This window comes from Myxocyprinus asiaticus, chromosome 35 (genome assembly GCF_019703515.2).
Source record: "Myxocyprinus asiaticus isolate MX2 ecotype Aquarium Trade chromosome 35, UBuf_Myxa_2, whole genome shotgun sequence".
Classification (NCBI taxonomy): domain Eukaryota; kingdom Metazoa; phylum Chordata; class Actinopteri; order Cypriniformes; family Catostomidae; genus Myxocyprinus; species Myxocyprinus asiaticus.
Window position 1 is genome coordinate 4,200,549 of NC_059378.1, and position 27,557 is coordinate 4,228,105.

Sequence of the window (27,557 nt, forward strand, 5' to 3'; positions counted from 1 at the left end):
TTGCTGTGGTAATCAACATTATGCCACATATGCTGCTGATTGACCTTAACTTGTATTGAACCCGTAATGATCATTTATCAATTGCTGGTCAATTAAATGTTCCAATGCAAAACAAAGTCAACTACTGAATTCAACAAAGCATTCAATTTCAGTCCTTTTTATTTATGTTAATAAGGTGGAATAGTTAGTGAAATTTCCATGTAATACTGTTCTGTGTAGTACCTGCTTTGTTTGTGCATCTTTAAAAACGTAATCTTCTGATTTCTTATTGTTTCTATTTTCTTTCTGTTAGCAATGTACTAAAACCAGTTTAAGTGTTGTTTGATTTCAGATGTTAATGGAGGGAAATAAACCTATTTCAGTTCCAAGAAAAACTGCTGAACATGTAGTATTATGTGAACTGTTTGTCTGTTTCCCCTAATATTGTGCAACTGAATATGCTTTTACTTTTTCAGGCTTTGAGTGTTGTATGTGTAAATCCTCAAAAGACAGATGACTAAACTAAAGGGGTTCCTGTAGCTCAACTGGTAAAGCATGGTGCTAGCAAGGTCATGGGTTCAAATCCCAGGGAACATAAACTGATACAAAGTGTACCTTGAATGCACTGTAAGTCACTTTGGATAAAAGCATCTGCCAAATGCATAAATAAACATAAACCACCCTGATACATTTACTTAACACTGGATTATTAAATCCAAATCCAACAACTTTAATAATTAAGCATCAACATATTTGCAGTTCATTCTATACAGAGCAAAGGTGTGTGTTACCTTTGCAAGTTAAAAAAAAAAAAGGGGGGCAACTACAGGTACAATGTTTGCATGACTGAAAAGCACTTGCAATGCAGTCTAAGCTTTGTGAATTGGGCGTAAACAAAAATGAACCTGGTTTTAGTCATTTCTCATGAGGTGTGTTGCAGCAGACAGCTTTAAAACAGACTTTAGGATGTGATTGTCAGGGTAAAGATGGCGTTGCCCTTCTGTGCCTGCATTTGTGCATGTATCAGCCTTGGTTCCTTCTCATAGTGCAATAGCCACAGCAAACACACTGACCACACAGTACATGGTGCGGTTCTCCCACCGGACTGTGCAGCTTCCTGTTAGAAGACACACATTTAGTTTAATATCTGTCCCCGTCGTGTGATGGTGCCACCTTGTTGCCATACTATTTTGAAAACAGGTTTAAAAGGGCTAGGAAGAACAACATGTGACTGCTATATTTTTAATTCATTACAAATTCGATGAACATATTTAAAGAGGCAAACATTTTCAGCTTCAAAACTACCATGTTAAAGCTGATGTATGTTCCGCATATAAACTTATACTTTATTTGCCAAGGTTTAAATAGATGCATTCAGTATGTGCAATGTGTCTCATTACAGAACCAATGGATCCTTTTCACAGACTGTGATGACGCAAAAGCAAACTTTTTATATTTTTATTATTATTATTTATTGTAAATTATAAAATTACTCTTTGCATATTACCCTGGCATTAAAAAAAGAAATAAAAAGTCAACATTGCTGCGATGGGGTTTCTAATACTGCTGAAGGAGTAACAGTCAATTTAGCATCGTTCTCTCCACTCTCTATTTATTTTTTTTTATTTTTTTTCTTCATTTGGAAAGCTGTGGAAACATAATAGTGGATAATTTATTTTGCTCTTGAAGCAAAAATGTATGCAAAAATGTTTGCTAATAAAGAGTACACTGCTATAATTTAAGTGATCACAACATAAATATATAATGGACATTTATTTAATAAAAGAAATACGAAATGGCACAGCTGCTTTCTCACGTTTGAGATGACATAAAAATAACACAAAGCTTTACCATCAGTGGTAGTGTCCCAGTAACAAGAGTTTGCTGTGTGAAGACCTGCACCGCTTTTCTGCATCACAGCACAGTTAACTGAAAAAAAGACATAACATATACAGTCAACAACAACAATTTAACTGTAATCTTTCAGGCTTGTGCAATAAACCAAATAAAATATAACACATGTATAAACATATACATTTTATATATGAAGAGCTGTCATTTTAACGCTTTAATTCACTGCGATTAATCATTTCTCCACACCGTAATAAGGAAAATTCCTTTTATTGGAGCAATTTAAGTACCACCTGTCTTCAGCAGGGGGCAGTAAGCGGAACTCTAGCTGTATTGACAACAAACCACACTAGCGAAAGCACAAGATGAGAACATGTTCAAACACACCTGGACGGAGCGCAATTTTAAATGCAGGGATCTCGAGACGTGTTTATCTAAGTTTATGACATGACGCAACCAAACTGAGATGCTCCAAAAGCGTGTACGCCTGTGGCGGCTCCAAAAGGGGCAGCTATTCTGCGAGATAAGTTTACGCTTATAACGTTAAAGTCTCCATATACATAAGTCATGCATATGGGGTATCATTTTAAAGCTTAGAATCTGAACTTTTCAGAAATAACCATCAATTCTGCATTAATGTTACATAAAATAACAAAATAATGCCAGAAAACATCCGCGTTGCAAATAAGCGCCACCTAGAGGTAATGAGGTAGAAATATCAATATAAATATAAGTCTTTCAAATAGCACCTAAATGCACAAGCCATATATCAAATGAAAGCTCTCATACTCAGAAATGTATACAGTTTATTTTGCTGCCCTAATACTACAGTTTGAAAGATTTTAAAAAGAATCACAAAGTGAAATATGATTTCTGCAAGATATCAAATACAGACGTCTCTTTTATGCACCGATCACTGTTGCTGTAAGCCCCAGATATCTAAAATTTATATCTGTACTTACCTTAGGCAGTTTTCTACTAAATGAGCCATTTTTTACTTGTCTGTGAGCTTGTTTGTGTGAATAAGCCAATGTTATATCATAAATGTCCAGAACAAAATATGCAGCCCAGCAGGAAAAGCATGCTAAACAAATCATCAGAGAAATATGTTATTGACGGAGCTTTCTAATGACACCTAGATTGAGCTTCTAGTCCACTCAGAGGTTGAGATATTCAATGAAACAATGGAGATGGTGCATGAACTGAAAACTAGACTGAATGTCTATGGACGAGCACATCTGTGAGGGCTGAGATGCGTTAGAGTGCCACCTACATTTCAGATCTGTATATTGTGATGGAATATGATAGTATTTTTTCTAGTACTTGCTGCCATCTAGTGGAATAAAATGAGTCTTTGCAGGGAGATAGAGTGAACAGAATCATAATTACACTGGTGGCCAAAAGTTTGGAATAATGTACAGATTTTGCTCTATGTAAAGAAGTTGGTACTTTTATTCACCAAAGTGGCATTCAACTGATCCCAATGTATAGTCAGGATATTAATAACGTGAACAATTACTATTACAATTTGAATGTTCAGAACTTCTTAAACTATTTCAAAGAGTTCTCATCAAAAAATCCTCCACCTGCAGCAATGACAGCTTTGCAGATTCTTGGCATTCTAGCTGTCAGTTTGTCCAGATACTCAGGTGACATTTCACCCCACACTTCCTGTAGCACTTGCCATAGATGTGGCTGTCTTGTTGGGCACTTCTCACGCACCTTACAGTCTAGCTGATCCAACAAGAGCTCAATGGGGTTAAGATCCATAACACTCTTTTCCAATTATCTGTTGACCAATGTCTGTGTTTCTTTGCCCACTCTAACCTTTTCTTTTTGTTTTTCTGTTTCAAAAGTGGCTTTTTCTTTGCAATTCTTCCCATAAGGCCTGTACCCCTGAGTCTTCTCTTTACTGTTGTACATGAAACTGGTGTTGAGCGGGTAGAACTCAATGAAGCTGTCAGCTGAGGACATGTGAGGTGTCTATTTCTCATACTAGAGACTCTGATGTACTTATCTTCTTGTTTAGTTGTTCATCTGGTCTTCCACATCTCTTTCTGTCCTTATTAGAGCCAGTTGTCCTTTGTCTTTGAAGACTGTAGTGTACACCTTTGTATGAAATCTTCAGTTTTTTTTGGCAATTTCAAGCATTGTATAGCCTTCATTCCTCAAAACAATTATTGACTGATGAGTTTCTAGAGAAAGCTGTTTCTTTTTTTGCCATTTTTGACCTAATATTGACCTGAAGACATGCCAGTCTATTGCATACTGTGGCAACTCAAAAACAAACAGTACCAATTTAGCATGATTACTCATATTTCAAGGTGAAAAATATTTTTTCACAAATATCATGAATTTTTAAGTCAAGAATATCACGAAATTCTCTCATGGTTGCACCAAATGACCTGAACCAAATGTTTCTTTTGTTAAAATGTCAAAATATTGATATTTAATGATATGACAAAATGATGATTTGTTTTTATATCTTAAGTCTTGTGGGTCTAAAGAGATCTTCTCTGTCTTGTGATTTTTGTCACATGACAGCTAAATTTCTACCTGCATGTTGGTTACACCACATGACTTTGATTTAGTGAACAAAAATTTTTAAAATAAAATCATTTTACTGCATTTAAATAATAATAATAATAATAAAATATTATTCAGCACTACTCATGACTAGGCCTGTCACGATAACTACTTCTGTTTGAACGATATATTGTCCCAGAAATAATTGTGACAAATTGATATTATTGTCATTTTAAGACCATTTAATGCCACTGATATAATGATAGGGTTAGGGTTAGGGTTATACTAACATAACTAACATAATTGCATAATAATGCAAGTACACCCTTTCAAAGAGCAATGAACTTTTAATTCTTAAGAATATTCAGACATTGGAATTGGAATGTAAAAAAAAACAATGAAGTCGGTTATCGAGGTCATGTATACATATCGTACGATAAGTCGACAACGTAATAATCGTGACAGGCCTACTCATGACAACATATATTTTTTCAAGAATTTCAGCTTTTAATGAGACTTTGAATTTTTTGACTGTCTCTGGACAGTTACACTACATGACATTTTTTACTTTAAGCTGCAGAAAAAATAACAAAATGACTTTGAACTCAGTAATTTAAATGTTCATCATAGGTGTATTCAAGTAATTGTTCTGTGTGAATTGCATTTTTTTTTTAATATAATTTATAAAACCATTACAAACCCCCATAATCTATTTGTTTATAGGATGAATTTAAGATGCAATCTAATATGAAAAGTTCATACCAATGTACTTTAATGGTTTTCCCTGCTTGACTAGCTGAGTGAGAGTGTGTTCGACTATGTTGGCTGTCCACTGGTTCACTTTGTTCTGGCTGTAGTCCACGCCTCCAATTATACCCTCGATGCACTGTCAGATAAACACACAAACAGATTTAACCCTTGTGCATCAATAAAAAAAAGTTACTCCTTCAAGGACAAAAATGTCCATGTAAAAAAACTGCCGTAATATTATATATTCATATTATTTTCCACTTTCAATGAGTTAATTTTTTAACCAACATCAGTCCTGATCATAACTACCAAATATTCATTTGTTTTCAGGATTTTAACCCTTTAAATGGCAGTTTGTTTATATAATGCTACTGTTGTTTTTTTATGAAAAAAATAAAACACAAAAAATGAATTATTTTCCATATACTAAATGCTAAGGGGAATTTATTTTTTTTAGGATTATCACAGTCTGGGATATAACAATGATTAGCAACAACACTGCATTATTACATAATACATTTTGATGCATTATTATTTTTTGTGCAGTGTCAGATTTAAAAATAAAACCTCACACGCAGGACCTTAGAGGACAAAAATGTCTGCGTCAAAAAACTACCATAAAAATATTATATATTAATATTGTTTTCCACTTTCACTGACTTAGATTTTTTAACCAACATCGGTCCTTATCATAACTACCAAATATTCATTCATTTTCAGGATTTTAACCCTTTGACTGCCAATGTTTACATAATGCCACTGTTGTTTTTCACACACACACACACACATTTCTCAATACACACATACAAAACACACTCTGACATCCATACCAACACACACACACAATTTTAGCTGCATCATTTATTCAATTTATTCAGCAAACAGAAAATAGGAAAAAAGCATGTATTTGCTCCATAGGCTAAACATGAGACAAATGGCACCATCTGGAGGAAAATATTAAAAAATTACATTTTGAAGCCAGGGAATGAAAGCATAATATCATATAATTCATGATTTTATGCTTTAATGGCACTGGGATCAAATATTGCAGTTTTAATGGGTTTCAATAGGGACATTTTTGTCCTGAAGGTCCTGAGTGTAACTATTTTGTGTACACAGTGTATTATAGATGTATTATAGGAACCGAGGTTGAAATATCAAAATTCCCCCAAAATACACACCTTTAACACAGCCAAAATGATCGAAAAAACAAAAATGAAAAATACAAAAATGTCCCGAAGGTGGCACAAGGGTTAATAGAGCATGCTAACACCCAAAAAAAAAAAAAAATAGGCTAGCATTAATCCTGCAGGCAACAGCAGCAACAAAGCAATTCATTCAGTGTGAAACATCAATAGACCTTTATGCTTCTATATGCGTGACCATACAGTCATTGGTTTTATACCTCTTTCACGACATTACTTGCTTCATCTGCGCTGAAAGACACCTAAATGGAAAAATGACAAGAGATTAATTAGCTCTCAAACTGTCAATCCATTAGATTTAGTCTCCCAAATCTACATTTCACAGATAGAAAGTTGGCAAAACCCTCAAAACACTGCTAAACAAGAGCTTGATAAGGATATATTGACATATTTAGGCCTGATTCGTGTTTTGCTTGTGAATGTTATAATTTAGCCACACCCAGAAACATAACATGCACAATATAAAAACACAATAATGTAAAACACAAACTGAAATGCAGTTTTAGTTGATGTATGTAGATGTACAGGAAAGTATAAGGATGTAAAACTGGTGTTTGATGAATTAAAGATTTTGTTGTTGTCTGGATGAAGCGGTTACCAAGCTAGCAGTAAAAGCCAATCTGTAGTTTCACAGCATTAAAAATAATTAACAAATAAACATGTGGTAACCATTTGCATCATGTAATGTTATGTAACACGTACTTCTTCTCCAGAATGGTACTCCTCCATCTTTTCAGCTTAAACGCGAAAAACCTGGACACAACAAACTCCTCAGATCTGACAGATGTAGCGCTTCTCTCACTGACTGCTTAAAGGAGCGAACAACATTGAGTGCTGCCATCTAATGATCCTCCTCCGAGACACATTCATCTATCTATCTATCTATCTATCTATCTATCTATCTATCTATCTGTCTGTCTGTCTGTCTGTCTGTCTATCTATCTATCTATCTATCTATCTTGTTCTGTTGTCTATCTATCTATCTATCTATCTATCTATCTGTCTGTCTATCTATCTTGTTCTGTTGTCTATCTATCTATCTATCTATCTATCTATCTATCTATCTGTCTGTCTGTCTGTCTGTCTGTCTATCTATCTTGTTCTGTTGTCTATCTATCTATCTATCTATCTATCTATCTGTCTGTCTATCTATCTATCTATCTATCTTGTTCTGTTGTCTATCTATCTATCTATCTATCTATCTGTCTGTCTGTCTGTCTATCTATCTATCTATCTTGTTCTGTTGTCTATCGATCTATCTATCTATCTATCTATCTATCTATCTATCTATCTATCTATCTATCTATCTATCTATCTATCTGTCTGTCTGTCTATCTATCTTGTTCTGTTGTCTATCTATCTATCTATCTATCTATCTATCTGTCTGTCTGTCTGTCTATCTGTCTATCTATCTTGTTCTGTTGTCTATCTATCTATCTATCTGTCTGTCATCAGTCTTTCTTTTCTATCTTTCTGTGGAAACAGCAGACACAATTTTTGTGTGTTGATGTTTTACTTGTATCATGTCAAATACAAAGGTTGTGAGATGATTCTCATAAAAATGCCATTAACAAAGACATTTTACATCACATTACCCTGAAACAATACAAGATGTTCAATATATAAAGTGCACAGGTGCCTTGAAAGTGTTTAATGGAATATTCCAGGTTCAATACAAGTTAAGGTCAATCAACAGCATATGTGGCATAATGTTGATTACCACAATTCATTTCGACTCGTCCCTCCTTTTCTTTAAAAAAAGCAAAAATCTGGGTTACAGTGAGACACTTACAATGGAAGTGAATGAGGCAAATCCATAAACGTTAATATACTCTGTTTCAAAAGTACAGACACAAGACGTAAACAGTATGCATGTTAACATGATTGTAATGTGATACATTCATTTACTAACCTTTTCTGTGTTACACTATATCCCATTTTACAACTTCACTGCCATGATGACATAACACCCAAACCCTAAAATGACCATAAAAATACTACACAAGTTATAAAATTATAAGCTTCACATTTCTGCCTTTAAGCCCTCCAAAAATTGGCCCCATTGACTTCCATTGTAAGTGTCTCACTGTAACCCAGATTTTTGCCTTTTTTTAAGAAAATGAGAGATGAGTTGAAATGACTTTTTTTGGTAATCACCATTACGCCACAAATTGAGCTTAACTTGTTTTGAACTCGAAATATTCTTTGTCAAATTTAAATAAATATGTTTTAAAAGCACAGATGCACACACACACACACACTCACACAATTATATTTAAGATATACGGCACATATCGGTAATGTAACTCCTAAGTAATGACTTTGAAGTAAAATTTCTTAGAAAAGTTATACAAACCATACACACTGCAGACATGAGGGATATAAAATTATATAATGTAATACCAAGTTCTCTGTTAAAGCTACTTATTTTGAGGCACAGTCCCATTAACACCAACAATATGCTGCAGTTTAAACCATTGCCTAATACCAGTTTTTGTTCCAGTCCCAGTTTTATATCCAGACAATGTTGTCAACATAAACAGCAAGTCCAACCTGGGGTTCCATACACTAAACCAGCTGGAATGTGTCACAGCAGATTGCATGTGGCTGAGCATGACCGATTGGCCCCTGTGGTCCGGGTTCCTGTCTGGGGTTCACTGTCTGACCCTCGAATCTCTGATCTTACAATTGGGCCTTCAGCTGCCAGTCTGCCTGATGAGGTGCTCTCTGCTAATCTTTCAGCATTCTCTGTTGCCTGGTTGCCTTTGTTGGAAGATCTCATCTTGAAAATAGAAAGCTGAAGGTAGCATAGAAGATATGGATCAATTAAAGACCATGCCAAACTCATGAGCCAATAGTAAACATAACACTGTACAGATAAACTATGTATATTACAATGAGTAAAGAGTTGGAGTGTTCAGATACCCTGTTTCTAGAGTCAGAAAGAGTCTTTGGTTTGTCTTGTTTGACTCCATTCTTCTCTGATTGTGTTTCCTCCTTTATAGGAGTAAAATGATCTGTTTGTTCTTCAGAATCCATCAGAATAAAGATAGAGAAACAAACAAAACAAGCTGTTTATAATCATTGTATATTACCGGTACATTAATGTTCAAAGTAGATGCTTTGGCAACTTACAATACAGTGCACAACCACTCTACCAAATAATGCACTTAACTGGACCACAACAGTGAAGGGAATAGAAGAATGAATGGTTGCTAAAATGAGAAAAACCAACCTATTATTGGTCCATCAGGGGCAGATGTCTCTATTATGGTCTCATTTTTCTGCATGGTGAGATAATTATGTCAATCAAACAAATCAAACCTCTGATTAAAACTGGAGAACTTTATTGACATGATGCTAAATTAGTATGTTCCTTATAAATGATCATTAAAGAAATATTCAGGGTTCAATACAAGTTAAACTCAATCGACAGCAAAAGTCGAGGTTACAGTGAGACACTTAATGTGGAAGTGAATGGGGCCAATGTTTGGAGGGTTTAAAGGCAGAAATGTAAAGCTTATAAATTTTATAAAAGCACTTACATTAATTCTGTGAAAACGTGTGTATTATTTGAGCTCTAAAGTAAACTTTTTGCAGCTTTTGCCATATAACTTTCAATTTTCACTTGTGTGTGATTTATTCCTTTAATAAATGGTACGTTTCAGGATACCTGTAAATCTGGCTCTATAATCCTTAGCTCCTGCTTTTCCGTTTGCTTTCTCTTCTCATCTAAAACGTCTTCATTCTTCTCCTCATTCTCCTCCAACTTTCCCCCTTCTTCTACATCAGCCTCCTGTTCCTCATCCTCCACATCATCATCATCTTCTTCCTCTTCCAAATCTTCTTCCTCCTCATTTTCTTTCTCTATGTTTCCTTTCTTTCCATTGGTCTCATCTGTGCAAAACCCAAGAGTTTGGTGACCTTTGTCCTGCAAGAAGTGTGAAAAGAGGTAATCATTTAGTAACTAATGCAGACAGGCTGCTGTATGTCAAAGTAACTAAACCAATGAAGGTTTGAAGAACTCAAACTACACACATAAACACAAGCACTTGGATACAGGAACTATGGCTCTATTTAGGAGAACTAGAGAACCACAAGTAGACCTGGTGTCTAGATAGGGAGTATCCGGTAAGGCCTCACCTGTACGGCGAAGGGTTTTCGGTGATCTGCTTGACTTTCTATATTTGCATATTTACAATGGAAATGTACTATGGATCTGGTTATTCTGCTGCGGAAATTCTCTGGTACTTCTTGAGATCATACATAGTAGCTTTACATGTCAGTATGTATTTTTCTTCATTTAATGCACATGCCATTTTTTAATGGATAATCTGTGCTTTTGTTAATTATTTTAAAAGACAAAAATACCAAATAGGAAAAAACAAAACAAAGGTATTAGCTTGAAAACAAAGAGGTATGAAAGTTTTATTTACTTATTTTTTTTAGCGTAAAAAACCTCATTGACCACATAGCAAGTACATGGCATAAAGTTTTACCTAAATGCTACTTTTCTGACACACCTTGCACTCTTTTTGTTTTCTTAAAATATTTTCTTCTAGTCATGAAGATCATCAGAGCTGCTAATTTACTTGACATTCTAGTTCTGACTTAAAGGGATAGTTCACCCAAAAATGAAAATTCTCTCATCATTTACTCACCCTCATGCCATCCCAGATGTGTATGACTTTCTTTCTTCTGCTGAACAGAAACAAAGATTTTAGAAGAATATTTCAGCTCTGTAGGTCCATACAATGCAAGTGAATGGGTACCAAAATTTTGATGCTCCAAAATGCACATAAACGCAGCATAAAAGTAATCCATACAACTCCAGTGGTTAAATCCATATTTTCAAAAGCGATCAGATATAATATTGATCTGTTTCTCACCCACACTTAAGTCCTTTTTTACTATAAATTCTTCTTCCTGCCCAATAGATATGCACCAAGAATGTTAATCGCCACCAAAAACAAAAGAAGAATGTGAAAGTGAAAGTGCAGATTTATCGTTAAAAAAACTGATCTGTTTCTCACCCACACCTATCATATCACTTCTGAAGATATAGATTTAACCACTGGAGTCTTATGGATTACTTTTATGCTGCCTTTATGTCCTTTTCGACCTTCACAATTTCAGTCACCATTCACTTGCATTGTATGGACCTACAGAGCTGAAATACTCTTCTAAAATCTTTGTTTGTGTTCAGCAAAAGAAAGAAAGTCATACACATCTGGGATGGCATAAGGGGGAGTAAATGATGAGTGAATTTTCATTTTTGGGTGAACTCTCTCTTAAAAGGTATCTTCAAATATGCCTGTTTTATTGCAAACATATTTACTGTTGATTCAAGGTCACTTGTAAATCGAGCACAATTGGTAGTTAAAGAACATAGTTGTCCATAAGATTCATACATCCCAAAGCACATCATGAGGTCCTCATAATGCAAAAGCAGATTATTACTTTTGAAAGCATTATAAAAAAGAAAAGAAAAAATGAAATAAAGTAAAAAAAATCAAACAAATTTTCCGTAAAAATGTAAAGTAATACAGTTAAAAAAAAATTAAATGCAAGAATATTACTGGTGAAATAAATATTACAAAACAAGAAAAACATGAAAAAACACAACAAAGTTAGTAAAAGGCCTTTAGCACAAAATTAAAAAAAAAGCAAGACATCCACATACTGTTGCTGTTTGTACTGTAGCTATAGAAGCAAACAGAGGTTTGAGGTTGCAGGTTTATTTCAAATTGAGGTACTGAGGCAGCACATCATCCCAAAACTGCTGAGACTCATGGGATTCATTGTCTGACATGTCGCCTTTTGTTGTGGGCCGTTTAACTTTCGTTGGCTGCTTTGTCGTTTTCACATTTAGCTTTGGTTTTCCACTCAGCTTTCTTTTATTCTTATCTTCTTTCTCCTCTTGTTCTTCCTCCTCTTCATTTCCATCTTTGCTTTCCTCCTCTTCCTCTCCTTCATCATCACTCTCCTCTTCCTCTTTTTGGTCCTCCTCTTCTCCCTCCTCATCCTCTGCTTCTTCTTTCTCCTCCTCTTCTTCTTCTTCTTCTTGTTCTTCTTCCTCATCTGCTTCTTCTTCCTCTTCATTTCCATCTTTGCTTTCCTCCTCTTCCCCTCCTCCCTCATCACTCTCCTCTTCCTCTTTTTGGTCCTCCTCTTCTCCCTCCTCATCCTCTGCTTCTTCTTTCTCCTCTCTTTCTTCTTCTTCCTCCTCTGCTTCCTCTCCCTCTTCATCATTACCTTCTTCTTTTGACTCTTCCTCCTCATCTTTGCTCTCCACTTCTCCTTCCTCTTCATTTTCACTCTCATCTTCTTCCTCATCATTCACACTTGTTGCTTCATCATCTTCAGTGTCATCACCACTTTTGTCTTCTTCTGTTTCATCCTCCTCTTCCTCCTCCCCTTTATCTCCCTCACTCTCCTCTTCCTCCTCCTCATCCACCTCTCCTTCATTTTCACTGTCCACTTCATCTTTTGATGAATCTTCTGTCTCACTCTCCTGCTTCTCTGAATCTTCCTCCTCTCCTTCACTACTGTTTTCACCCTCTTCATCTTCCTCTGCCTCACTCTCACTCTTTGCACTTTCCTCCTCCTCTGATTCCTCATCCTCTTCCTCCTCATCTGATTGCTCACTCTTACTTTCTGTCTTTGCATCTGATTCTTCTCCACTCTCCTCCTCCTCTTCTTCATCAACACTCATTTTGCTTTCATCCTCTTCTTCACTCTTTTCAACTTTTCTATGCATCTCACTGGTTTCATCTTCCTCCTCATCTGTTTGTTCACTCTTGCTTTCTGTCTTTGCATCTGATTCTTCTCCACTCTCCTCCACCTCTTCTTCATCAACACTCATTTTGCTTTCATCCTCTTCTTCTTCATCACTCTTTTCAACTTTTCTATGCATCTCACTGGTTTCATCTTCCTCCTCATCTGTTTGTTCACTCTTGCTTTCGGTCTTTGCAACTGATTCTTTTCCACTCTCCTCCTCCTCTTCTTCTTCTTCTTCTTCTTCTTCTTCACTCTCTTCAACTTTTCTATGCATTTTACTGGTTTCATCTTCCACCTCATCTTCTATGCTCTCACTCTCCTCTTCCTCAGACTTGGCCTCACTCTCTATATCTTGAGTTCCCTCACTTTTACTTTTCTCCTTACTATCTTCATCCTCACTAGAGGCTTTGATTGTTGTATCATTGTTATCCTCATCCAAATCATTATCATTTTCTACCTTGTCAATGGTCTTGCTTTCACTTTCATCCTCTTCCTCAGTTTCATGCCTTCCGTTCACTCGTCCCTCGCTTTCTGTGATAGCAGAACTCCCCTTCACCTCTTCATCTGACATTCTACTTCTCTCATCACTCCATTCCTCCCCTACTTTCTCAATCCTCACTCTGTATGTTTCCCCCACAGTTTGAGCCTCTGTTTTGGACTCATAATTGCTTCTTTCCATTTCCCCATCTGAAGAACCTACTTCTGGTTTAACGTTGATGGTGACATCTGTTCTTTTAGCCTGTCTTGTCATCTCTTGTCTTGGGACTTCATAAGACTCACTAATGGAAGAGGAATCAGATAGAGTTCTCTGTTTTTGAGGAGGTTTGGGAATCTTCTGAGGTGTGGACTGGGAGAGAAACTGACCGACTGCTGAATCTCTGAGAAGACGAGCAGGACTTCTGATTCCCCCATCCTGGATTAGAGATACCACCTTGGTGAGAGGATTTTCCTGCATTTGCTCTGATGTTGACTCTGATTCAGATTTGGAGGCAGCTTCAGAGACCATGGTTGGTCCCTTAGATATGTCTTTTGAGTTTTTTTCTGTCCTAACGTTACCCTCTAAGAGCAACTGGCTTTGTTCTGGTCTGGATGTTGTTTTAATACTTTTAGAGTCTTTTTTTGGAGCCGATTTCTTCTCTGTTGTAACAGAACTTTTGCTTTGTGTTTCAGCAGTGTTGGATTCAACTTTCAATCTCTGAGCTTTGGGTGGGACCTCTTTTGAGACCTTTTTACTTGTGTGGACTTGGTCCTTACGTGCAATCTGTTCGAGATGTTGTTCAGCAACAGCCATTGGTTTCATTTTTGCTTCTCTTTCCTTCCCTTCAACCTTTTGAGGCTGGCTTCTGACTTCTCGTGATTGATCTTTGGATCTTGCTTTACCTCCTTTTTCTTGGTTTGGTTTTGTACTTGCTTTTGATTTGTGGGTGGCCTCTACCTTTGAACGTTTCTCCTCAATCAATTGTGGTTTAATCCCAGCTTTGGTTATGCGGTCTTGACTCAGTTGGACCTTTCCTTTTGACTGTTTAGAATCTGATTTAGCTTTGGCCCTGGACTCTATCAGCTCTGTTTGATGTGTAGTGTGTTTGGAACCAGCTCCCGTTCTGGTTTCACCTCCCCCTGGTTTGTGATGGCCAGGCTTTCTGTCCTCCAAAGCAATAAGGACATTCTCTTTGTCATGACCCCAACTTTTAGGGCTCCTTTGGGGACTCCTCAACCCAAGACTCTCCCCAACCAATGAGCTACTACTCGAGCCTCTAAGTAGCTCAGTGGGAAGAGCTTTGCGGGGGGAAAGCTCCGCCCTCTTACTATAAGGGGCGGAGTCGTCTCTTGGCTTGCCCATCTCCTTACCATGCTCTTTCACAACCTTAACTTTCTTCTATTCCAGGAAGCAGAGGATAAAAAGAGGGAAAGTGTTAGAGAGAAACGAATGAACATGCAGAGCAGGATGAACGAGAGCAGAATGAGTGTTAAGGCTGCAAAGTAAATGAGAATAATGATAGTCAATGAAGAAAAGAGAGAGACAAGCAAAAGGGAGAAGTCTAAAAGAAGGCTGCACCCACCACACATGGAGTTTTCTAAATGAGCTCTTACCTTCTGCATTGGAGACAATGTGAGGGTCTTATCCAAAGGATCCATCTTCATTACATGAGTCTGAAATAAAAGAAATTTGGGAGGTTTTTAGCTTAGCTCACACTTAAAACTATAATTTCTCATGAACAAATTTCAATAGGCCAAATCATTAAATATCTTATATCACATACATATGTTCAGTAGATATTATAGAAACTGATGGCATGCTTCTCCTACCAGGTTTAATAAATCAGTGGTTTCTCCAAGATCTTTTACACTTTCATTATCCTCCGTACTGCTTCTGTCATGGAGAGACGTCTTTCTCTTACCAGGAACTTATCAGGAAAGACAGACATAACAATCTGAGCATTCTTCTTAGACTCAATGAAACACTGTAATGTAAATTCATCCTGCATGAATAATGTCCTTTTTTAAATGACAGCTCGGTTTTCATTTTAGTTTTCATGGAAAGACCAATAAGTGAATAAAATCTCCAAAATGCACAAAAATTTAAACGCTCTCTTAAGGCTTTATTCACAAATTGTTATTGCGATATTATGATTTTTCATGTAAACTAAATTCATAAGAGATGGAAACATGGTATTTAGTATTAGTGAAAGGGTTATCCTCAGATATGAAACAACAGATATGAGTTTTAATACTAGGTTTCTTGGCAAGACCATTACTCTGGAGGCTGTTGCAAGGGATCTTTCCAGGTTGGTCACTCTGGGGGTGCCAGGTCTGGATCGGAACAGTTAATGATGCACTAAGCTGATTGCCACTCAGACTTGGAAGAGTTTGGAACATCGGTCCAAACTGATCTGGTGAACGCTCCTGCAGATAGAAAAAACACATCATATCCATATTTACTCAAAATGCTTTAGTTTATACTAGCAAAGCTTTATTTAATAACCAGAACCGTAATGTCTTAATTTTTTAACTTGTTGAAAAGAATATACATGAAAACAGGGTTTGAAATTCACCTTTTCACTTACCAGACAAAGTGGCTATTTTTAAGTTACCAACCATTCAGGAATTCTTCTAGCCAAAACAAAAATATCAGAAATATATCTAAATTTGATTAGTCTATCACTTTGCACTCTGTGATTTTTTTGCTAACTGCTAAACCTTTAAACAGGAAGAAATCAGTAGTATCTTTGAAAAATATGTTTAAAATGATGTACACTCACATGAGATGAAGATTTGTCAGTCTTAGAGAAAAAGCTGATTTATTCTACATATGGTGCTGGATGCACTTTCATGACCGCCACCATGTTGAGATCACATGACCACAGGAATATTACTCGCTTTATCTCAATACTGATGCGTTCCTGGTTCAATACAAGTTAAGCTCAGTTGACAGAATTTGTGGCATAATGCTGATTACCACAAAAGATCATTTTGACTCATCTCTCGTTTAGAGTTTACAGTAAGGGCGTTTTCACACCTGGCTCGTTTGGAGCATTTGTTTCGGAACCTGGTGCATTTTCTCCATTAGTTTGGTTCGTTTAGACATACATGAACACGGTAATCGCACTCGGATCAGCACCAAAACAACAGGTCCAATTGCAAATGGAATGGTTTGCTTGTGTTGAGAATGCAATCCAACCCAACAGACCAACGAACAAATATTATCTGTACAAAAACCATGAGCATACCTGATGGATCTTTGGAAAAGACATTTGGCGACTATATTATATATAGTTGCATGTTTACATTTTCATTGTTTTATAATTCCTGAGGTAATTTTAGTATGATCGCTTCTCTCGGATAGTGGCAGAATACAGGTAGGACGGCGTCAGCAACTTTTTGATAGATAAAAGATAATAATAATAATTTTGTGGCTTCTCTCTGCTGTTTGTGTGTGTCAGTGTGTGTGAGTGTGCCCGCGCGAGAGCCAGAACAGGCCATAAGAACAGGCACCTCTCAATGCAGAAATAATGCAAAAGCAACTAATGACGGATAAAAATAGTCATGACGCAAATTTTACATAGCATATCATTTGTGTGTTGGATAAAGTGTCTTTGCCGTGCAACCTCTGACTGGAAAGCACATTCTGTACCATGCAATGACATTTTGCATAAGCGTGACATAAACAACACTTGAAAATGTGTTGCGGTTGACACAATTTTACAGGTATATAATTTTAACACAGGTATATCAATGGATGCGCTAAATCCCGGAACAGCGTACAAACATTCTGACCAATAAGGGGACAGTTTGCTTTCATGTGACTTTTATTGACACAGTTTTGGTCTGTTTTGAAAAGTTGCCTTGTAAAAGTGAACCAAACCAAGAAGAAAATGCAACATTGTAACAATTTTAGTTTCGGAACAAATCAAATGAGCTACAGGTCTGAAAATTGCCCTAAGACACTTACAATAGTAGTGAATGGGGCCAGCCGACAAACATTAAAATACTCATTGTTTCAAAAGTATAGCCACAAGACATCAAAATTATATGTGTTAACATGCTTTTAGTGTGATAAAATCACTTATTAACCTTATCTGTGTAAAGTTATATCAATATAACAACTTTGCTTGGTTGTCATGACAACGTAATGCTGGTAAAACTCTCTTATGCCGGTAAAGCACTGATTTTATTGAACTAAAATCATGTTGACACATATAATGTTTACATCTTGTGGCTTTAATTGTGAAACAGTGTATATTTTAATGTTTCTGGACTGGCCCCATTCACTTCCATTGTAAGTGCCTTACTATGACCCCAGTTTTTGCTTCTTCTCTTTGCACTAATATTGATATCAACAGTTAAATTTAATGCAGCATAAAATCATTCATAAAAGTAGGCTTTGAAGTGTATTTTCATTAGGCGTCAGGAATTACCCACCCGTTCTCTGCGTCTAGACCGAGCTGAAAGACTTCTGTTTAGAGTGGTTTGATTGTGTGTGTCACCCTGTATCTTAGTATAGGACTTCTCAAAGTAGTCTTCTGTCACATCATCTTCCTCCAGGATCAAATCCCCTGAGCCTTCAGCCCTGGGCTTGGCCAACACAAGCATGTGACATCCACCACATGTCACCTGGAAACAAATAAAAATAATAATAAAATTAGAGTTTTGTGACTTTAGCCCATGTCTGTGGCCATCTAAATGCTAGTGTAATCCTAAATATAAACTATATGCATTTACAGTCTTTCTTTTCTGGGATTATGGACCTAAAATAATGATGATATCATCTACTTAGGGGCATTTACACATTTATGTCCAATGAAATGTTCTCTAGAATGAGAATGTCACCGCCTCCTGATACCACCGACCAGCAAATCGCAAATCATGGTTCTGCCGGGCTACGATAAGGTAACGCTATTGGCAGTTTAAAAATGTCCCACCCCAACTTCCTGTTCAATAAGAAATACGTCAACACAGGAAAGAAATGTATGTTCCTCAAACCATTTCATTGGGGTTTTAGGTTTACAGATGTAGACACTATAAGATGTAGATTGTGTGGCAATAATACATACAGACTCTACGTCGTAGTTGAGAAATCTTGGACACAGAGTTGGCTTGAACTGGTTGGTGAAATTCTCTTCTCCAAGACCTAGTTTGCCATGGCGACCATCGCCAAAAGTGTACAAAAGGCCACTGTCTGAAACCAGAAAAGAAAACAGAGAAGAGTAAATATATATATATATATATATATATATATATATATATATATATATATATATATATATATATGTACAGTGGCAAGAAAAGTATGTGAACCCTTTGGAATTAGCTGGTTTTCTGCATTAATTGGTCATAAATTGTGATCTCATCTTCATCAAACTCACAAGTATAGACAAGGCACAATGTGCATAAGCTAACAACACACAAACAATTATAATCTTTCATGTCTTTATTGAACACATCCCATTAAAAATAAACATTTATACAATATACAATATACATACATGGATTAAATGACTGGGCGATCCTCCTTTGGCAGCAATAACCTCAGCCAAGTGTTTCCGGTAGCTGCGGATTAGATCTTCACAACGTTCAGAAGGAATTTTGGACCATTCTTCCTTACAGAACTGCTTCAGCTCAGTCATATTCTTAGGATGTCTGGTGTGAACGGCTCTTTTGAGGTCATTTCACAGTATCTCTATTGGGTTAAGGTCTGGGCTCTGACTGGGACACTCCAAAAGGTGAATTTCCTTTTTTTTTGAAGCCATTCTGTTGTGGATTTACTTCGATGTTTAGGGTCATTAACTTGCTGCATCACTCAGCTTCTACTGAGCTTCAGCTGGCGCATAGCAACCCTGATATTATCCTGCAGGATATCTTGATATATTTGGGAATTCATTTTTCCCTCGATGATGGCAAGTGGTCCAATCCCTGAAGCAGCAATGCAGCCTCAAATCATGATGCTCCCTCCACCATTGCGATGATGTTTTCATGTTGGTATGCACTGCCCTTTTTACGCCATACTTAGTGCTGCATTCTTCCCAAACAATTCAACCTTAGCTCCATCAGTCCACAAAACATTTTCCCAGTAGCGTTATGGCGTCTCAAGATGGTCTTTGGCAAACTTCAGGCATGCAGCAATGTTTTTGTTGGAAAGCAGCAGCTTCCTTCGTGGTGTCCTGCCATGGACACCATGCCTGTATAATGTTTTCCATATGGTAGACTCATGAACAGAGATGTTAACCAGTTCCAGTGATTCCTTCAACATCATTGAGCGTTCTGCGGTGTGCACTTTGAGTCATCTTGGCTGGACGACCACTTCTAGGGAGAGTAGCCACAGTACTAAATCGTCTCCATTTATAGACAGTTTGTCTAACTGTGGACAGATGAATTTCTAAGCTTTTCAAGATAACTCTGTAACCTTTTCCAGCTTTATGCAAAGTAACTATTCTTGATCATTAGTCTTCTGAAATCTCTTTTTTAGTGAGGCATGGTCCACGTCAGCAGATTCTTCTTGTGATTAGGGATACGCGATATATTGTCTAAATACTAGATTTTGTAAGCCTAAATGTGAAAACTCTTGTGCATGTGTGGGTACTGGAGCTGTTGCTATGGTTACATACGGTGGTCGTGTGGTGCTTAGCCAGGTGCCGAGGACTGAATGTGAACTTTCAATTCACGTGAAATTGGGGTTTAAACTACAAAATATAATTTGATCAACCAGACTCATTTCCACCAAAAAAGCAACTTTAATCGGCTGTTAGGGAGCATTTAAATGACTGACTGAATACGACGGATGTAAATTGTGCAGACAGAAATCAAAGAAAGAAACACATCTTACAAATGGGACAGTATGCTCCACAAGTCATCCAACAACAAACTAGTAAGTTTAATATTTTTAGCTTTGTTGATTTCAAAGTGATGTTTAAGCATGCTGACAGTGCATTGCGTGAATTTACTATCAGTGAGTGAACTTTGAAAAGTTGTGTCTTTTCGTCCTCATTATTTAAAGCATTGCTTCTGTACAAATTCATCACGTTCAACAATAAGTGTAAATTTGAGTCATTATCGGACTTTAAATTGCCTGCTGTGAGCAATGTTCCCATTATTATGCATAGTCCACAGGTTTATTTGTAAGGTGTTGCGGACAGTAATTTTTTAGTGTCTGTTGACGATTCTTTATGTTGGGGTGTCTGACAGACAATGGATTGCTTAAATAAACTGTTGCAGAAGAAAAAAAAAACTGTTGGATGCCTTGAACTAGGCTAGATTTTGCGCATCCACAATAATCTTGCATTTACACACTTTTGAAGCACTCCGGTTACATTGAAGCACACCACTGAGTTAGGGATGCTCAAAAGTTGTGTCGTGCCCTAGATTGGAGCATCTCTTATTATATACCTCCTAGTTATTTTTGGTGTATTTATCAGTTTTCTTATTGTAGGGCTACTCTTAGCGTCCACATACCCCCCAGAAATACGTCCACAAAGACGTTCAGTTGTTATATGTTATCCATTTTTTGCATCAATGCTGTTGTATAATAAGAAAATTTGCAAATATTCGTTAAATCGGTTAACCGTGATTCGTAATCTCTCCGTCAAAAACTCACACAGCGGCATTCCTACTTGTGAATGGCAAACTCAAAATGTTTGAGTGCTTTTTATAAGTCAAAGTAGCTCTAGCTCACTTCTCCAATCTTGTTTCATTAATTGGAAGCCAGGTTTGCCAACTCCTGATGTCTTTAGCCTAGGGGTTCACTTACTTTTTCCACAGCACTGTGAATGTTTATTGGGATGTGTTCAATAAATACATGAAAGATTATAATTGTTTGTGTGCTGTTAGCTTAAGCACATTGTGCCTTGTCTATACTTGTGACTTTAATGAAGATGAGATCACATTTTATGACCAATGCAGAAAACCAGCTAATTCCAAAGGGTTCATATACTTTTTCTTGCCACTGTATATATATTTATAAATATGCATGTATATGCTGTATATCTACATATAAATATGGAACCAAGAATATTTGTTAGAGACAAGACAAAGAGAAGGAAATACATCATATCAGAAGCATATAATGCATTAAAGGAGATTGTTAGGTGATTTATTGTGTGTGTTACCAGTTATAACCGCTGTATGATTCTCTCCACACTCCACATGTTTAACTCTGCCCCTTTTGAAATGCTCCACCTCTCTGGGTAAACGAGACTCAAATATGAAGGTTCCATGACCAAGCTGCCCGAACTGACCCAGGCCAAACGAATACAGTGTGCGCTCTGCATTAACAGACATGCACAACATGAAGTCTTCTCCAAGAAGGATGCCATGGAATGGAAATGGGGAAGCAATGGATGCTCTACTACCTGTAAGTGCCACAGTGTGACTTCCTCCACAGGCCACCTGCACCACCCTATCAGAGATGCCTGTCACCTGTTGAGGCACTTTATGATTGGCCAGCTTCTTGGTGGACAACCCTAGCTTCCCACCATCCCTTTCTCCAAATGTGAACAAGGCCCCATCCACTGGAACAAATAAAACAAGCAGCACATAGCATCAAAGCAAAATGATGAACATTTCATGAATTCAATGCCAACATACTGTTCTTTTAGGATAACTGAGAGGTAATGGGAAAGTCATGAATAAAAGGATTCAAATGTCCAAAGTCAGTGGAGATTTATATTATTCAGGGATATTCCAATGGAACACAGCTAAAAATCACTGTTCTTAAAGGGATAGTTCACCCAAAAATGAAAATTCTCTCATCATTTACTCACCCTCATGACATCCCAGATGTGTTTGACTTTCTTTCTTCTGCAGAACACAAACTTAGATTTTTAGAAGAATATTTAGATGCGTGTAGGCTCTGTAGATCCATACAATGCAAGTGAATGGTGACCAGAACTTTAAAGCTCCAAAAAGCACATAAAGGCAGCACAAAAGTAATCCATAAGACTCCAGTGGGTAAATCCATGTCTTCAGAAACGATATGATAGATGTGGGTGAGAAACAGATCAATATTTATAAATTCTCCTCCTTGCCCAGTAGGTGGCGATATGCACAAAGAATGCGAATAGCCAAAAACAAAAGAAGAATGTGAAAGTGGAGATTTATAGTAAAAAGGACTTACGTATTGATCTGTTTCTCACCCACACCTATCATATCGCTTCTGAAGACATGGATTAAACCACTGGAGTCATATGGATTACATTTATTTTGCCTTTATGTGCTTTTTGGACCTTTAAAGTTTTAGACCCTGTTGACTTGCATTGTATGGACCTACAGAGCTGAGATATTCTTCTAAAACTCTTTGTTTGTGTTCTGCAGAAGCAAGAAAGTCATACACATCTGGGATGGCATGAGGGTGAATAAATGATGAGAGAATTTTCATTTTTGAAAAAATAAAAAAATTTAAAAAATAAATGTTAACATTTACTCGGCCAAAATATTAATTAAGTAATATATTAATAAATAAATTTAAGTATTATAACCACTATAATAATATAATATTACATCATTCACAATTTTATTAAACAATAATACTATTATTAATATATGTAATTTATTATAAGTTGTAATATTAATAATAATAATGTAATAAATTAATTTATTATTATATACTATAATATGCAACATAACAAACATTAATAATATATCAGTGTGTAATAAACATAGAACTGAAATATTTTAAGATAATTTTAAGGTTGCAACTGACCATAGTATTACATGAGGTTTCAATGCCATACATACCAGTGACAAAGGCAGAATGATAATAGCCACAGGACACCCAGGACACCCGTTTCCCCACAGAAACCTCACACGGAGTCAGTGCGTTACTCTCCTTTCCCAAACCAATCTGTCCCTCAGAGTTATCACCCCACATATAGAGCCTTCCATCCTCTGAGACAACAAAAAAGTCCTATATGCATTTATACAGTTTCAAATTATGATAAATGCCACTACAGACAATATAAACATTATGCATGGTATACTTGCAGTTACACATGTTATGTAGGCCTAAATCTTAAAACTTAAAAATATACACGCAGGATAGCGTCCAAACTAAATTATATAGAATCTGGTTAATTTACATCTCATGAAAGCAATAGACACTGTTGGCCCCGGTGGGACAGAACACCCTTACGTGTGAGGGCAGCAGAGGTATTGGAACCAGCAGCGAGCATTTTGATTGGTCCAGCCTTGCTGAAGAAGTCCACCAGGTGGAAGGAGTTTCTGTCCTCACAGTCACCGAGGCCGAGCTGCCCCTCATTATTCCCTCCAGAGGCATACAGGTTACCACGGTCTGCAAAGTGAACACAGCCAAAAAATCTATTTATAAACACATACATTATACATCTTAGATTTTTTAGTTCAGGCAAAATCAACAATGTTAAGTTTTCACAGTGCACGCATCTAATGGCAACTGTGCATTTAAAACCACAATGAACTATGGAAGAGGCTGGGTGAGGCCAAAGGAATGGTACGAGGGTTAATAAAACCATTGTTAAAAACAATCATGTTTATTGCAATTGTGTTTGGTGCCCCTAGTCTTAAAGGGACTTAAAGGGACAGTTCACACAAAAGTGAAGATTATGTCATCACTTACTTTCCCTTTGTGTTTTTCCAAACCCGTATGACTTTCTTTCCTCTGTGGAACACAAAATAAGATGTTAGGCAGTATGTAAGCATCGGTCACCATTCACTTTCATTACTTCTTTTTGTCAGACAATAAAAGTGAATGGTAACTGAGGCTTTCAGTCCCTAAACTTCTGCCTAATATCTCCTTTTATGCTCCACGGAGTAAAGCAAGTCATACAGGTTTGGAACCACTTGAGAGTAAGTAAATGATGACAGAATTTTAATTTTTGGGTGAACTATCCCTTTAAAAGCTACTCTTTGTCATGTCTGCATATACTTACAAGTGTAAACAAGTGTGTGAGTTCTTCCACAGGCCGCAAGCTTCACCCTCTCAGACTTCAGACCTTTAAGAAAACAAATATTATCATTTAATGTCTGAAACACGTGGCCTGAAATTTATTCAGCATATAAGAAACAGATTTATACATGCTGATTATTTTTTGTTTGTTTGTTTGTATTGTTTGCAAGCTCATTCATACACCACCAAAGTTGGTGAAATCCTGTATTGTTTTTGTAGTCCCCACAGACAATTCCTCTCTGCTCTCTAATGCGGATTATGGACCACTCCAGATTGGGATTAAGAAGATTTTGCTTTGAAAAGAACTCCTTTTCTTATTGTTACTTGCAAAAATTAGCCAATATATTGCAACTGAATAAATTCAAAATTCATGGTGATTATAAAAAAATTTAAATAATAACAGGGCTGTCAATCGTACAATTTTTTATTTAACCTAACTACATGATATGTCAGTTATTTAATAGATTTAATCACACATTTAAATATTCGCTGCCCTCAAGAAAGGCCCTCAAATAACAATAAATCAATATACTGTATAATGATTAAAAATGACACATAATTATATTTAAATAGCTATATATATAATATATAAAATAAATATAATAATTCAGATAATTAAAATGCATTACATTATTGTGGCAGACGAGTAAAGCATTCAAAAGACAATACAAAAAGTGTCTTATAAAGCAATATATTGTTTATTTCCATATTATTGAACATAAGCCTATCAATGGCCTACAGTACACAGAAATCCATTTTGCAATTGAACTCATCAACCTGGCCAAGATAGATTTATTATAAGGGCTTTTCTTAGGACGCGTCAATGTACACATGCGTCAGACGGACTTTGGTTGCACTGCTTCATAAACACAGTGTTTTTGGGTTGCTGTGTCAAGTTAAAAGTAGTGTGAAACTTAGAAAAACACATCTCGAGATCACTGCATTTGGAATTGTGCTTCATACAGCTGTGTTTGAATGCAAGATCGCGTTTTCATTCTGTGCTGTCGCTAATGTGGTTTGTTGCCTATACAGCTGGAGTTTCGCTTACTGCCCCCTGCTGAAAACAGATGGTGCTTCAAAAGCTAGAATTGCTCTGATGGTAGAAATATTCCTTATTACAGTCCAGGGACATGATTAATTGCATAAATTTTTTTAGCACATTATTTTTTATATAATCAATTGCACCGAATTAACACGTTAAATCGACAGCCCTAAAAAATTTAAATATATAATTTCTAAAAAACGGCTAAAATGGCATGTAAATGGTCCTCATTGTGTAAAACTGTGTGTGTCTGATTCAACAGCTGTCAATGGCAGAAAGCATACACTCAGTACTGTACTCTGTGTTGGGCTGAAAATCTGTAATACCTTTCACACGAGTGGGTTTATTAAAAGTGGTCTTTGTTCCGAGGCTAAGCTGTCCCCAGTTATTGCTGCCAAACATAAACAGCTTCCCATTTTCTGAACAGAACAGGAATAAATAGTGACAGTGTAAACACATGAAATCATGGAGTAAAGTATGCCTGATAACAATTAAATAATACTTTATAGTCAGCTAGCCAAAAAAGCCTATAAATCATACCTGTTACCAATGCTGTGTGCTCATCACCACAGGATATTCTCAAAGGAACGTCATTTTTTAGCCAAAATTTACTGGGGATGTTATCTGCAAATTTACTCTTCCCAAAAGTGAAGACGGCTCCCGTTTCTAAAATATAACAGAATTTTTATAAGCTCATATTAATTGAGAGTCTACATGGAATATTGTTATTTGACAAGGACTGTGCAAAAGTAATTAAATATGGTGTAAAAACGTACTGGTGACCTACAAGCTACACCAGCTACAATCTTAATGTTATAAAATTCATGGATAAGTTTCTCACTGCACTGTAATGCTTAATACAGTAAGATATTATCAGAAGATATTACTGTTGTAAAATAATTTTCTCCAAATATGTACAGCTACAAGCTGTCTATATCATAACACAACGTATTACGACATATGTTTTTATTATTATGCCAAATGTTATTATTATCAAACTCTTTTAGCTCTTTCTATAAAGGCATTCAGATGCTTAAACTGTGTTGTTTACTTAATATTGTAACATTACATTTATAGCGCAGAGAGTGAAAGAGGCGTGACCACATGGCGTGGTTGCCTTGGTGACAGGTAGTAGAGGGACAGAGTATTCAAAGAACAAAATATAAAACACAAGTAGCAAATTACACCCCCAAACCTTCAGAAATATATACATGCAGACAGAGGAATAGTTATGACATGTTCACATCATAACAACATGCTATCCACGTTCCCTTTAACCGCTGGAACCGTTACACACTGAACGAGAATCAAGCACAATCAAAATAAACAGTATTATTTACTTCGAACAATATCGTACTTCATAATAGCTTACCGGGGATCTCATCCTCTGTCTCTCCAGCCATCTCCTCCGGACTAATCCGCTTATTTACGCCAGGGCTCCAGGCAGTGTGCCCAAGATGTGTACAGGATGGAGGGGGAAAAAACGTCCACTCTAGATTTTCTTCCGCGTTGAGGTTGCCAAGTCACGTGTCCATCATGCGCTTCTCCAATTGGTTACACGATTATAAATATTTAAGTTGTTCTGGATAAACATGATACGTGCTTCTAAGTAATAAGTTTTATTAAACTAACCATATTAAACTACTGTATAAAGTGTTCTCTCAAGTCAATCTATCTATCTATTTATCTGTCTGTCTGTCTGTCTTTCTATCTATTTATCTGTATGTCTATCTATCATCTATCTATCTATCTGTCTGTCTGTCTATTTATCTATTTATCTGTCTGTCTGTCTTTCTATCTAACTGTCTGTCTGACATTCTATCTATCTATCTATCTATCTATCTATCTATCTATCTATCTATCTAACTGTCTGTCTGTCTGTCTATCATTCTATCTATCTATCTGTCTGTCTGTCTGTCTGTCTGTCTATCTATCTGTATGTCTATCTATCGTCTATCTAACTATCTGTCTGTCTGTCTGTCTGTCTGACTATCTGTCTGTCTGTCTTTCT

At 36.5% G+C, this 27,557-nt stretch overlaps 2 protein-coding genes across 2 annotated transcripts; both read right to left on the minus strand.

Moving 5' to 3' along the window:
• Nucleotides 1-141: 141 nt before the first annotated feature.
• On the minus strand, nucleotides 142-7,178 carry LOC127426241 (dynein light chain Tctex-type 1-like). Its single transcript, XM_051672911.1, has 5 exons — nucleotides 7,014-7,178; nucleotides 6,512-6,553; nucleotides 5,119-5,242; nucleotides 1,831-1,908; nucleotides 142-1,096 (listed from the first exon to the last, which is right to left on the minus strand). Exons 1-5 carry the CDS (start codon nucleotides 7,038-7,040, stop codon nucleotides 1,020-1,022), a joined length of 348 nt encoding a protein of 115 aa, XP_051528871.1. The 5' UTR covers nucleotides 7,041-7,178; the 3' UTR covers nucleotides 142-1,019.
• A 2,929-nt stretch (nucleotides 7,179-10,107) lies between these two features.
• LOC127426245 (X-linked retinitis pigmentosa GTPase regulator-like) lies at nucleotides 10,108-27,048 on the minus strand. Its single transcript, XM_051672915.1, has 15 exons — nucleotides 26,919-27,048; nucleotides 26,087-26,212; nucleotides 25,873-25,965; nucleotides 24,488-24,550; nucleotides 23,713-23,871; nucleotides 23,319-23,468; nucleotides 21,935-22,093; nucleotides 21,692-21,847; nucleotides 18,644-18,768; nucleotides 18,012-18,203; nucleotides 15,848-15,995; nucleotides 15,399-15,496; nucleotides 15,183-15,242; nucleotides 11,995-14,967; nucleotides 10,108-10,242 (listed from the first exon to the last, which is right to left on the minus strand). Exons 1-14 carry the CDS (start codon nucleotides 26,947-26,949, stop codon nucleotides 12,049-12,051), a joined length of 4,479 nt encoding a protein of 1,492 aa, XP_051528875.1. The 5' UTR covers nucleotides 26,950-27,048; the 3' UTR covers nucleotides 10,108-10,242; nucleotides 11,995-12,048.
• Between the last annotated feature and the right edge of the window lie 509 nt (nucleotides 27,049-27,557).